This window comes from Sceloporus occidentalis, unplaced genomic scaffold, assembly GCF_023333645.1.
Source record: "Sceloporus occidentalis isolate IW3139 unplaced genomic scaffold, rSceOcc1.0.p SCAF_122, whole genome shotgun sequence".
In the NCBI taxonomy this organism is placed as follows: domain Eukaryota; kingdom Metazoa; phylum Chordata; class Lepidosauria; order Squamata; family Phrynosomatidae; genus Sceloporus; species Sceloporus occidentalis.
Genome location: NW_028317102.1, coordinates 2,284,225 through 2,296,482, shown reverse-complemented (window position 1 = coordinate 2,296,482; position 12,258 = coordinate 2,284,225). Strand labels below are relative to the sequence as shown.

Below are 12,258 nucleotides of genomic sequence, written 5' to 3'. Positions count from 1 at the left end.
GGCGGTCGCTAAACCCATTGAAAACAATGCATTTTGAGCCCGTACATGTACGGGGTTTGTCATTGAGGGGTAATAAAGCTCCCCTTACCTTGTATCGAGCCCTGTCCCCACTACACCTCAGACTCTCCATGGGAGCTACTGCCACCCCACTACTACAGGGTTAAGTAACACGCATTACGTGATCCCGCCGGCGTCTCGGTTACCGGGTGTCTGGATGCACCCGCCTTAGCGCGCCCCCTGGCAATATAGTCATGTTAACACCATACACCAACACATGCACACACACTCTACCACCATACAGCAACACACTCCCTCTAACTCTATACACATCCGCTCCTGGCAATACAGTCATGTTAGGGCTACGTAGGAGTCACAAAGATCGGGGTACTTTGACGTAGTGGCCGGCTAAGCAACGTACGGCCGTAAAGTGCGACACAACGGGTCCGACCTGCTGGCAAATTCTATGTTCCTTGAACTTCCCGTAACCTCTTGGAGTTTGCTTTGGGGAATACTTTGTCTTCTCGAGTTGCGACCTTTCACATTTAAAACTCATTCATCAAAAAGGAGCTGTTGGGGGCGGAACGTGGACCCCCTCCTTCCAAACGCGACCACTTGCGCGAAAGTGAATTTGCAGTAGCCTGCGCTGGCAATAACTTCTTAACATTCTGAGACGTCTTCTGAGAAAAATCCCAAGGCTGATATAATAAAAATGTTCTCTTCGTTGTGAACTTCTACTCTCTGCCAAGGGATTCACGTGGCATGTGCTGCTCGGTCCAAGTTGGTTAAAGCCACGTGCTTAGCAGGAATCACATACAGCGATTCTAATGTGTCCGCTGACCTTTTTCCAGTTAGAATATCTGAGTCATTACTGGGCTGAAAAGATCAATCGGAATCCGCACAGGACCCCCGAAAGGAAGATTTCATTTCGGCCAGTAATGGTATAATGAAGCATATCAATTAACTGGAAAGCCTCGGGTTCCTAGCCGGCCGCGGGTTTATTTGTCTGAAATATACGGGAGATAATTATTCACGGAATCCGGTTACGGCGCTGGTCCTGCGCCGCTCCAATAACCGGATTAGCTTCCCATAATTTAATATGAAATCAAACAGTCATAAAAAAAGGTTAACCCTGGAGAGCACAAAGCAAAGCCAGTGAGGATGTGGTGGCCGGGTACAACAGGGCCTGGTATACTAAGCACTGCAGCACACATGGTTATACAAGAGAGCCGGCGTGATATTAAGAATAGGGTATCGGTTTGGCTCACAATAGGTTAAAGCGGTTATGCAAAAGCAAAATCTATAGGGAAAAATGTAACTCCCATCACTCTGTCCGATGTTCTTTTAATAATAATAATAATAATAATAATATTAATAACAATAATAATAATAATACACGGGTTTAGCCCAGAGGCTCAGAGTGAAACATCGCTTCTCTGGGTCATCGTGGTCTGTCCCTAAGTAGCGGAGTGGTGTATGGCCGCGCCCACTTCCCGCCCTAATCCCCTCCCGCTCCATATATATAAGTTATCTGGGGCTAGCTCAGCTTATGTTGGTGCTTAGCCCTGCCTTTCGCTAAGCCACTCCCCTAAAAAGAGGGAGGGTCCCTGGGTAGCCTGAGCAGGGAGGTTCCCAGGTATTACTCACCTACCCATGATCCTCTGCAACACTTCTGTCCTCTCCTTAGGACTTAGAAGCCTCCTGGAGCATACGACGTAGTGTGTGACATCATCGCGTAAGTAGAGTCCGCAAATGATGTCAGATGCCCCTTGCGTGAAGAGGCGTATTACCAAAAAAGGGCTGCCCAAACTTAACCGTCCTGTGGAGGTTTATCAAAAACACTCACCTCTCGCACTCTCCGGCCTCTTCCCTCGAGACCTAGAAGCCTCCAGGGCCTTGGAGCTCTGCAACGGTGATGCTGCACAAAATGTAGCATGCATTGCATGTATCATACATCATACACGTATGGAGGTTACGCGTGGTGTCAGGTCCTGTACTGAAGCTAAGTATGGCTAAAAAGGTCTCAAAACTCTCCAACTCACTGCTCCACCAAACACGAGCGAAGCACACCTTGGGTACCCTACTGACTACACAGCTATCCCACCAAAAAATGGTGGCCGTTCCCCTTTAAGGTGTTCCTCGATAGACAGTTATCACAAGTAATGGGACGCTAAACTTAACCTTTTTAGGAGGTTCTTTCCCAAAATGTGTTTCCAGTCTGTTTTCATTTGCCGAGAGAGATAAGAATGATTGTGTTTATCGGGTCGTGCGATACGCGGGCACTTTGTTTATCGCTGAATAGTCCTGTTTGTGGAATGACACTTTGGAGAGGGACGGGATGCCGAGAGCCCAGAATCACTCCGAGCTCTTGTTGGTCGGGCTGAGAGTAAGATTAGAAAGATCACATTTCAGGGGTAGTCCGAGCCAGCCCCGGCTTTACTGAATGTGACCTAGAATCGAGACATGGCTCACAACGTTCATTCTCGGATCTGTAAACAGCCGAGTCTCTGGTCTGAGCAGAGCTGGCAGCAAACCCACAATGTTTCCCAACGGCTGTCTAAATCAGGCTAATGACAGCTGTCTCGCAGAAGACTGTTATCATTCATAGGAACATCCAATCTGACGGCTCATAAGAACCCTTCGGCCCGTCTAGTCTGCCCATGGTGTAAAGACGGTCGCTGGCCTCGTCTTAGATTCAGGAGCCTTATGCCTATCCCGTGCATGTGTACATCCACTCACTGTATTACCCTCTACCACTTCTGCTGGGAGGCGGTACCACTTATCTACCACCCTCTCAATATAATATTCAGATACATGCAAATAAGCAGATACATTGTTCAAAAAGTAAAGTATTATTTTTAACATTTAAAGCCAAAAAGCCCTCATTAAAAAAACCCAAAAACATTGATATCTATTTGGCAAAAGACTTAAATATGCCGCAAACAGTTTGTCCCACTTCTAGAACCCGCTGTCCCGCTTCACAGAAAAGACTTTTTTATTAAAAGCACATCATGTTATTGGCTCAGAGAGATGTTAGCGATGAGAATATAAAAGGCTTTTAAACTTTGGAGGATTTTATTTATTTTAAATGTACTGTTCATTATATATATATATATATAGATTGTAAGCTCCTTTGGCCAGGGATTGTATGTTACATACTACTTGTTATGTCCGGTTTACCCATTGTACAGCGCTACGGAATATGATGGCGCCATAGAAATCAATACATAATAATATAACAAGTTTTTTAAAAAGGAACCAATTTGTTACATTTTTCAGCGGGATTCATTAATGTATAAATGTATTTATCGGTTTGGTGCCGCAAGCAGACGTTTTAATTATTCGTCTCATGATGCGAGTCTTTAATGGAAATTGATAAATTTCATTGGACCAAAATAGATCAGCTACATAAGCTTCTGGAACCTCAGAGGGCTCTTCTTCGTGGTGTGCGTAATAGTTCATTCTGATTAGGTTACTCCTCCGCGTCACTGGAGGCTAATTGCTTCTGCCAACGGCAACAGAAGAACCGAGGACTAAGAAGGTGACATCAGATTATTTATAACGTTTTTAGACACATTATTGGGGTTTTTAGGGCTGTAGAACCCTGCGATACCCTCATACCCAGCAAACATTCTGACCTCCTAGAAAAGAGGGGGATCAGGGGAGGGGAGGAGAGAGGGGCATCAGGGGAGGAGAGAGGGGCATCAGGGGAGGAAAGAAGGACATCACCGGAGGAAAGAGGGGCATCAGGGGAGGAGAGAGGGACTGTCTGCCCTAACCAGGGCCACCTGAGTGGTATGAAATAAATAGTAGTATCAGCCTGATCAATAAATAGGGATTATTTATGAAAAGTGATTCTGGGGTAATGTTTCAAAAGGCACTCAGCAGGAATTATTCCATCGGTTGCTATGGTGATAAGATTTTTTATACCCCTAATATTCCTAATGTCTCCTGAGGTTGCTATAAAGCAGTTACAGTTTGACAATAAAAATTATATATATATATATTTATATTATTAATAATTAAAAAAAATAATTAATAAAACTTCAATAAATTCTGCCACCAACTCGGTAACCAACACGCCCCCCTCTAATAATTCTAATATATAATCAGTCATCTCCTCCGCAAAATAAAACATGTTTCCCGTCATACACCGGGTCTTCTTTTTCTTTCCGGTCGGCCATTCATTTTGTATAATTTTAAAAACCCTAGAACCTACTGGCAGATCGGCCCCCATTCGGCCCCCGTCTAGTCGCCCGTTTCTCCTGCTGTAAAGACTCGAACCTTAATCAGTCGTTGGTCTCGTCTTAGATTCAGGAGCCGTATTTCTATCCCATGCATGTTTAGTACCCTCACTGTATTACCCTCTACCACTTCTGCTGGGAGGCTGTTCCACTTATCTACCACCCTCTCAGTAAAGTAAATTTTCCTTTTGGTAATTTTGTGAAAAATATATCAATAGTTCAGAGTCCGAAGAGCTATTTCTATGTATCTGGAACGGATAACCCCAGAACAGTCCAGGTAAGAACACGCTGTATACAACAAACTGTAACTTTGGGTACAAGAAGCAGAAGGCTGTGGGGACGTTTCATTCCAGTGGGCACCCGTCCAGCGTCAGGCCCTCGGAGTTCTCAGATGTTTCCCGCGAAGGAACTTGGAGACGATTTCCACCTCTCGGCTGCCACATCTCACCCTTGTTTAATGTTACTGAAATTCCTTCTGACAGCCGCCTGTTTTATTTGCCAAAACCGCTACAAAAAAGGGCAGAATTGTTTTTTTGTTTTTGTTTTTTTCCTTTGCGGAACGAGCCCCTTCTCCCTCCCCGTCTCCTGCGGCCATCGCACAAAGGGGGATTTGTTGGGACTCAAGGGCCGCTCTGCCTTAAAGGGGACCTGCTGTCATCAACCAAAATCACTTATCGTTGATTGTTTGTGGATCGGTGGGATTATTTAGGACTGAGGGAAAGCGAGAGCGTTACGACAGCTGCCTGAACCAATCGACAACGACCAGCAACTTAACCACTGGGGAGAGATAACTTAACGGGGGGGAATAATCACAGAGAGGAAGTTACTATGGCTGCCCTCATGGTATACACTCAAGGCGGGTTTCTAAAACATAGATATTGCTTAATTTGTGTATAACGTTGTAAAACGAGGGGTTGGGGAAAAGCAGGATTCGATTATCCGACCTGCAGTTCTATTAAAGATGGCAGGGTCTAGGCAGCCTTAGGAAAGAGACATCAAAAAACATTTAACAAACACTTTTTTTGGGGGTCCTTAACCCCTTAAGGACAATGGGCGGTCCCTAAACTCATTGAAAACAATGCATTTTGAGCCCATGTACTGGCTTTGTCATTAAGGGGTTAAGGAGAGACAAGACTTTTATATTTTCTTCTGTCTTCTGTTCTCCTTTTTTTTTTTTTTTTTTGGATACGTAAAAAATGACTTTGTTGCTCTCCCATTTCTAGAAGCGTTGTAACAGGTTACACCAAGTCAGTAGTCAGGTGCTCACTGATTTAAGATAAAATGTTTCTTTTATGTGTTAATTAATTTGTTACATTAGTAACTAAAGGAATCGAGTGCTTTTAAAACAATTAATTAAAATATTTTTTTTTAAACTATACTTTTTCTCCTTTCCATCTTCCAGTAAAGTTCAGGAGCCGTATGTCTATCCCATGCATGTTTAAATTCCCTCACTGTATTACCCTCTACCACTTCTGCTGGGAGGCTGTTCTTCTCATTCCGTCTCAGTTTTGAAAAGTTGGGCAAATCTTTATTTGTTTCACTTATTAGCATATTAACCTTATAATAATGTATTTCTGAATTTTTCTAGTCCCCTCGATTGGTGGACAGTCACACCTTAGAGGCTGTTACCCAACATTTCCTCACTTTACGTTCCTGGCTTTCTCGCCGATGTCCCACATATCTGATGAGAGTCTCTATCAGGGTCATAGGGAAAGAATGATGTTCTTCAAACGCTCATTTTGACCGTTTTCCCCAAAAAGGAGCGGGGTTATAGACTTTGGTGACAAAGCTGAACATCCCTATGGGCTTAGCAGTGCATTGGCGGAGGACACCTGCAGTCAAGCCCCAGCATTAAGAGATTGTCATCCAGACGCATCATTCTTCACTGCCAATTTCTATCCGCCACCTGGCTCTACAAGTCGGGCTTTATTTCTTTCCGCCTCACACTGTGCACGGAGAATTTTATCATCTTCTTTGAACCTTCTACTCCTTAGTCAGTTTTGAAGACTTCCAATATACATCATCCCCTCGTTATGTTCTTATAAAGACTTTCTTATTGTAACCAGACTGTATTTTGGCTAAAAACGAGCCTATTTAGTCCAAATCAAATATGCTCGTTTTCCACCTGTGCCACTCCTCTTTCTCACACTATATTCCTTTTGCTAACTAATTGACACTAACGTTCAAAACTTCCAGAAAGTCCCTTTTTTTGTTCCGTTTCTTAAAGGCATTGGGAGCTTTGAGACGCTCAGCTTGTCTGAGCCACAAGTGCCACGAGAAGCCGCTCTTCTAAGGACCCTGTAGTTACTGGATAGTCCATGTGTGGGACGATTGAGGCTTGGTGTAAATATTGGGGACTACTAGCTATAACGCTGTATTAATATGAAGTACAGCCATAGTTGGGGGTCAGTAGGCATATAAATATAGAACCTACAGGCAGATCGTCCCCATCCGGCCCCCCGTCTAGTCGCCCGTTTCTCCTGCTGTAAAGACTCAAACCTTAATCAGTCGTTGGTCTCGTCTTAGGAGCCGTATGTCTATCCCATGCATGTTTAAATCCCCTCGTTGTATTAACCTCTACCACTTCTGCTGGGAGGCTGTTCCACTTATCTACCACTCTCTTAATAAAGTTTCTCTAATATGTTTTAGGGATCAATAAGTGACACGTAAGCCATAAAAGTGTCTTTTATTGGACCCCTTGATCTTGAGTAAACATCAGGTCTGAAATATCTGTTCGCTTGAGCCTGAAAAACATCATATATTATCTGTAGGGTATTAATTACAGGAGTAAGGAGGAAACACCGAATGTGTTTAAGAAATAGGGTCCTTTACGTCCCGGAATTAAGGGACTGACCATAACCAGGCTGCAGGCTTGGACGTACAGAAGAGGCATTGATCGGAGCTTCAGCCATGGAAGTGAAGATGGAATATCGGTATCTATAGGGTTGCGTTGCAGACTATAAGCATCACGCGGTTTATGCTAAATAAATAGTCCAGTCTGGAACGTTCAGCCGTCTCTTCAAAGTTCCCAATGGCCTAATGCGTATTCACACAGCGCTCATTCATATTCCCACTGTAATTACAATTAGCGAGGCATTAAGGCTCACATGCTCCTGTGACTCTCAGTCATGTCTAGAAGCTCGTTCCCAAACATCGATACGTGACAAGTCCTGTCCGTTTGCCAGATTGAAATGAGACAAAATAAGCGTCGGACAGAACGGAAAACCTCTGGTAAGAGTTTGAGCGCCGGCGGGCTGGGGTGTGCTCAGAGTGTAATCGAAATCAAGTTTTAATACGTTCGTGACTAAGTAACCCAGACACTATTAAAATATCCCAGGAGCAGGCTGGACCTTTAAAACGTATAGGGAACTCCCTAAATAAAATATACATATTATACAATAATTTGTAAGTAAATTCACAGAAAAAAAATAGAAAAAAAATAGAAAAAAATTTAAATCTCATACGGAGAAGCTGCAGCTGCAGAGCTGCAGCTTCTCACTCCCTTTGTGGGCCAAGGATTGTCCTCACTGACTGGCTGCTTGAAGGAGTGCTTTCCGTATCAATAGACCCCCTTTAAAGCGCATAGGATGGCTCCTATTTGTTATTTCCTCATCGGTACGCCTAGTGCGATTGTCGGCTGAGATGATGGGAATGGCAGTCCCTCTATACTCTAGCAGCAAATAAAAATATAGAAATGTATTATTATTATTGTTTTGAAATGATTTGATGATTTATTTTTTTATATTCATTGGAATTATTATTTCCTTGTAATTCAGTTTTTTTTTGCAGTTTTTTTTTAAAATACATGATTTCCCCCCCCAAAACTTTTACCTATCCCTAGCCGGTCACGTTCATGTGCCTTAACCAGTTGGATGCCAGAGTGATATGTGCCGAGAGCGCCGTGGGCATTTAAAGTTTGTAAAAAGTGAAAACTTTTCTCCATCTGCAATAACACTTCTCATTTGCAAAAAATATAAACCAGACGTGCGTTGGGAGTTTCACTCAAATCCCTCTTGTATTCGTAACGTTCTCTGATTCCAGATATTTATGTGCATGCTAAATAAAAACATGGAATGGAAATACAAACTCTACACGGAACATTTATTTTAGTGCCGATCCAGAGCATGCGGTGTTATTGTTCACATGCGATACGATGTTGCAGAAATTTACAGGACGTTTCCTTAGAGGAAAGTCCGAGGTGAATTCAGGACAGAACGTAACGAACAATAGAAATCGGCGGTTGTTTAGGAAAAACTTACCACCATGTGACAAGAAGATGTTCCGCAGATCAGCGCCAGCCTGGACGTGATTGGTTGATTTTCACAAGCGAGGCTATGGCCTTTCACATCTGCTCCAATCACACCTCGTAATAATAATAATAATAATAAAGGGAAGTCAATACGTAGCTCCAGACGGACAACTGGCAGGGTCTGATATGCAGAACTAACATTCGTATAGGGCCAGGGCTGTGTGTTTTGGCTACAAGGCCCCTAAATCTTTGGGGGTTGTAGCCCAGTTGGGCAGCTAGGGTTATTGTGAGTGGCGCCACTAGGGGGCGAAACCGCACAAGATGACACCAACAGCGGGGGGGACACCTGACGCCACCGTCCTCTGGTGACCTTTTTTTTTCTTAAATCGGAGGTTTAAGCTCTTGCCGGGGTGAAAGAGAGATAGAGGCGGTGACCGATCAAAGCCAACACAATGTGATGGAACAATGTGATGGCACCTGTGCAAGTAAGGGGGGAGGTCCATGAGGGTGACACTGTGAAATACCACACTAAATACCACACTATTATCAATCCCAAAATGACGGCAGGCAAATTTAACCCCGTGAACCTTATTCCAGTCCTACTAACGTGTGGCTTTGTCCGCTTGGATAATGTTTATGTGTGTTGCCTGCCTTCATTTTAGGAGGTTTCATTACCTATAGCATGGGGGGGGGGTCCTGAGCGTAACTCCAGGGGAGGGCTGGAAAGGTGGGTAAAGGGGCAACTGACCCCTTGGCTGACCTGATTTAAAGACATTGGGCCGTTCCTTGTGTTTGTTTTATGAATGCAGACTGCTGACTTTAGGTTATCTCCACCCTGTTAAGTTGCTGATTGCTGTTGATTGGCTCATGCAGCCTTTGTAAAGGTGGCGGGGAAAATGGATAAGGACATCAGGTCAGGAAATTGATTAGATAATGCCGACCCTGCCACAGGCTGCCTCCAATCCCAGCTTCTATATGGTTAACCTTTTAACAAAATATCTCAAAAAATACAAATTGACCAAAAAAACTTGAAAATATGAAAACATAAGTCAAATAAATTATTTTACTGATCCTAAAATCAGGGACGGTGACAGTTAATTTTACCCCGTAATCTCCTATTTAGTATTGAGCAAGCCCTGATATTACCGCTTCCCGTCTAGGTTAATGTTCTGTTTTTCCTTCCGACGCAATCCTGCGAGACTATTTTTCTTGTGTTATTTCGACTATCTCCAGTTAAACCAGAGGAACATATTACCTGGTGTTATTACCACAAAAGTGCTTGTCGGTATTACTGGGCTTTGCTCGCAGGATCATATTCTGTTCCCACAATAACTGATTTGGATTTAATGAGAACAGCTGAATAAGCATTCCGTGTGGAACCCCCCCAATTAATTTAAAGAAACAGTTGCGGAACAGCTGTGGTCAAATACCTGATTAACTGCTACACATACCTAAAATGCAGCTGGATGTGAACTATGGACCCAGTGTGTGCCTGCCGCTGCGGCCGGGGTGCCCGTTCACCCCCTTGTGTTATTGGAAAAATGATTGTAATTTTAGTATATCCGTAGCTTGTCAGCACCTCCTTAGCCAAAGCAGACCTTTAACTTTCTGCGGGTCTCGGTGGAATTCATTTTCCAAAATATTGTAATCATTTCAGCATATTCCCATGTACTTTTTTTCAACAGACACAATCTTTTTTTGTGGTTTTTTTGTAGTCGTGCAATGTTTTCTAATCACAGTTAACTCCAGGGAATGAAACACCACCTTTTCTTATATTTCTTATTTGTATTATTATATTTCTTATTTTATTATTTTTATTATTATATTTCTTATATTATTGTTTTTATTATATTTCATATTATTATTTTTATATTTCTTATTTTTATTATTATATTTCTTATATTATTATTGTATTATTATTATATTTTTGTAATATTAATATTATAAGAATATAATATAAGAAATATAATCATAACAAATAATTTATTAATATTCATATATGAATATGTTTATTAATATTAATAATGCTTTTATATTTTTATTGTTAGGTTTTAACATCCGATCTCAAGCAAGATAAAAGCCTATTTTTATTATTATTTTTATTATTTTATTATTTAGTTGTGTGCACAGTTCTATTGCTGGAATGAATTAACATCATACAGGGGCCTAAATGCTTATAGGTTTATAGGTAGATTGTTTCTAGCATCTGAAATGTGTAGGCTTGATGCCCAATGCCATTTGCACTTACACAATATGACCGATTAGAGGTGCAGCAGGATCCAGACCCATGGGACTGCCAGCTCTACGACCTCTGGGACAGGAAGACAAGAAAATACGGCGGAACATTGTATCTTCTTTCTCGATGTTACTTCAGCCAGGGTTGCGGAATGCATAGATGTCAAAGAATTGGTTGGGGCTGGGGGCCGGCAGTGTGATGCGAAGTCAACACACCACCCGTGAAGTCTCGCCGATGAGATCACACACTATTAGGTGTCTTAGAAAATGGGAAGCGAGAAGTTATCAAGTCTACCAGATGTAGACATGTCTTCTACTTGCTCGCTCTGGGCCATGGTCAGATTGTGACATCATACCTTGTAGCCCTCGGAGCCATGCAAGGGAGCTTTAAAAAGAAATCCAATGGATGTAAGGGACTAAAGAGACCCAAGGCATCTAAGGGACGGACCTTCCTGTGCCTTTCCCACCAGTAACAAGTTAATTTGCAACTTTTTGGTAAGGGGACGATGCAGAAAGTGAAAGGGGGCAGCCAGGGCTCTTGAAATGTTCTAGCACAGCTCCTAAACTTTTCAGTTCCTCTACTCTATATAAAGGAAAGACAGGCAGAAATATTCCAGCAGTGATGATGGAAACTCCATTTTTTTTGTAGATTCTGAACGTACCGAGCCCACCAGCGTGCGCGTCGATGAGCGAAGCAGCCACCGCGATTCCTTCGGGAAGGCCGAGATCCTTGGCAGCCTCAGATGTCAGACTGTTCCCTATAGAAGCTCCTGGAAGCAGGACTTGGTTTCCTGGGCAGACAGATTAAAAATAACTACTCTTCAGCCTGATAAACAGAAGGAACGCAGACCTTTTCTGTATTTTGTTGGCATCTATCATCACGTATAAAAAAAGTGTTTATTGCCCCAAAACCACATATTTCCAATTGATTATACTCACTGAATTGTATGCATTACACACCACTATAAAATTGGAATGCATGCGAGAATAAGAAGCTATTAATAAGAAAATGCTTACCATTGTTTGCTTTTTCAACAATGTATTAATGGGTCAATGTTTCTTAATATTTTTTATTAACGTTGAGATTTTTATCTTCTGCATGTATTTTTTTTTAACTTCCTATAATATTGGCAAAAGGTTCACATGCAGAATCATCATTATTTCTTACAAAGCTTTCCAAGATGTCCTTATCGTGCAAAATACAGCATGAATATAAATAAATATAATAATAAATATAAATTGCTAAATAAAATAATGGGTGGATACGCAAATGTTTTTTAAAAATCACTTTTTTTTTTTACACTATAAGAAATATTTATAATTACATTTTTGGTGAGTTTCACAGCACTAAGACGAAAATATATATTTTTTAAAAATATATCTTTTTTTAATACCACAATATATGTTCGTTATGAGTACTAATGTATTTTTTTTTTTTTAATCTTATTTTTTTTTTAAATAGCACAATATATACATAGTATTTATTTATACATTGCTATATGTAATTTTTCAATAAGACTCATTTTTCCAGTT

General features: G+C 41.8%; 1 protein-coding gene across 1 annotated transcript in view; it reads right to left on the bottom strand.

Moving 5' to 3' along the window:
- LOC149282153 (FGGY carbohydrate kinase domain-containing protein-like) overlaps positions 1-12,258 on the bottom strand; it is a 70,278-nt gene that overhangs the window by 29,313 nt on the left and 28,707 nt on the right. Inside the window, exons 6-7 of the mRNA XM_089498564.1 lie at positions 11,388-11,516; positions 8,501-8,604 (exon numbers count right to left, since the gene is read on the bottom strand). Coding sequence (XP_089354690.1) covers positions 8,501-8,604; positions 11,388-11,516 — 233 coding nt within the window. The remainder of the gene's footprint in view (positions 1-8,500; positions 8,605-11,387; positions 11,517-12,258) is intronic.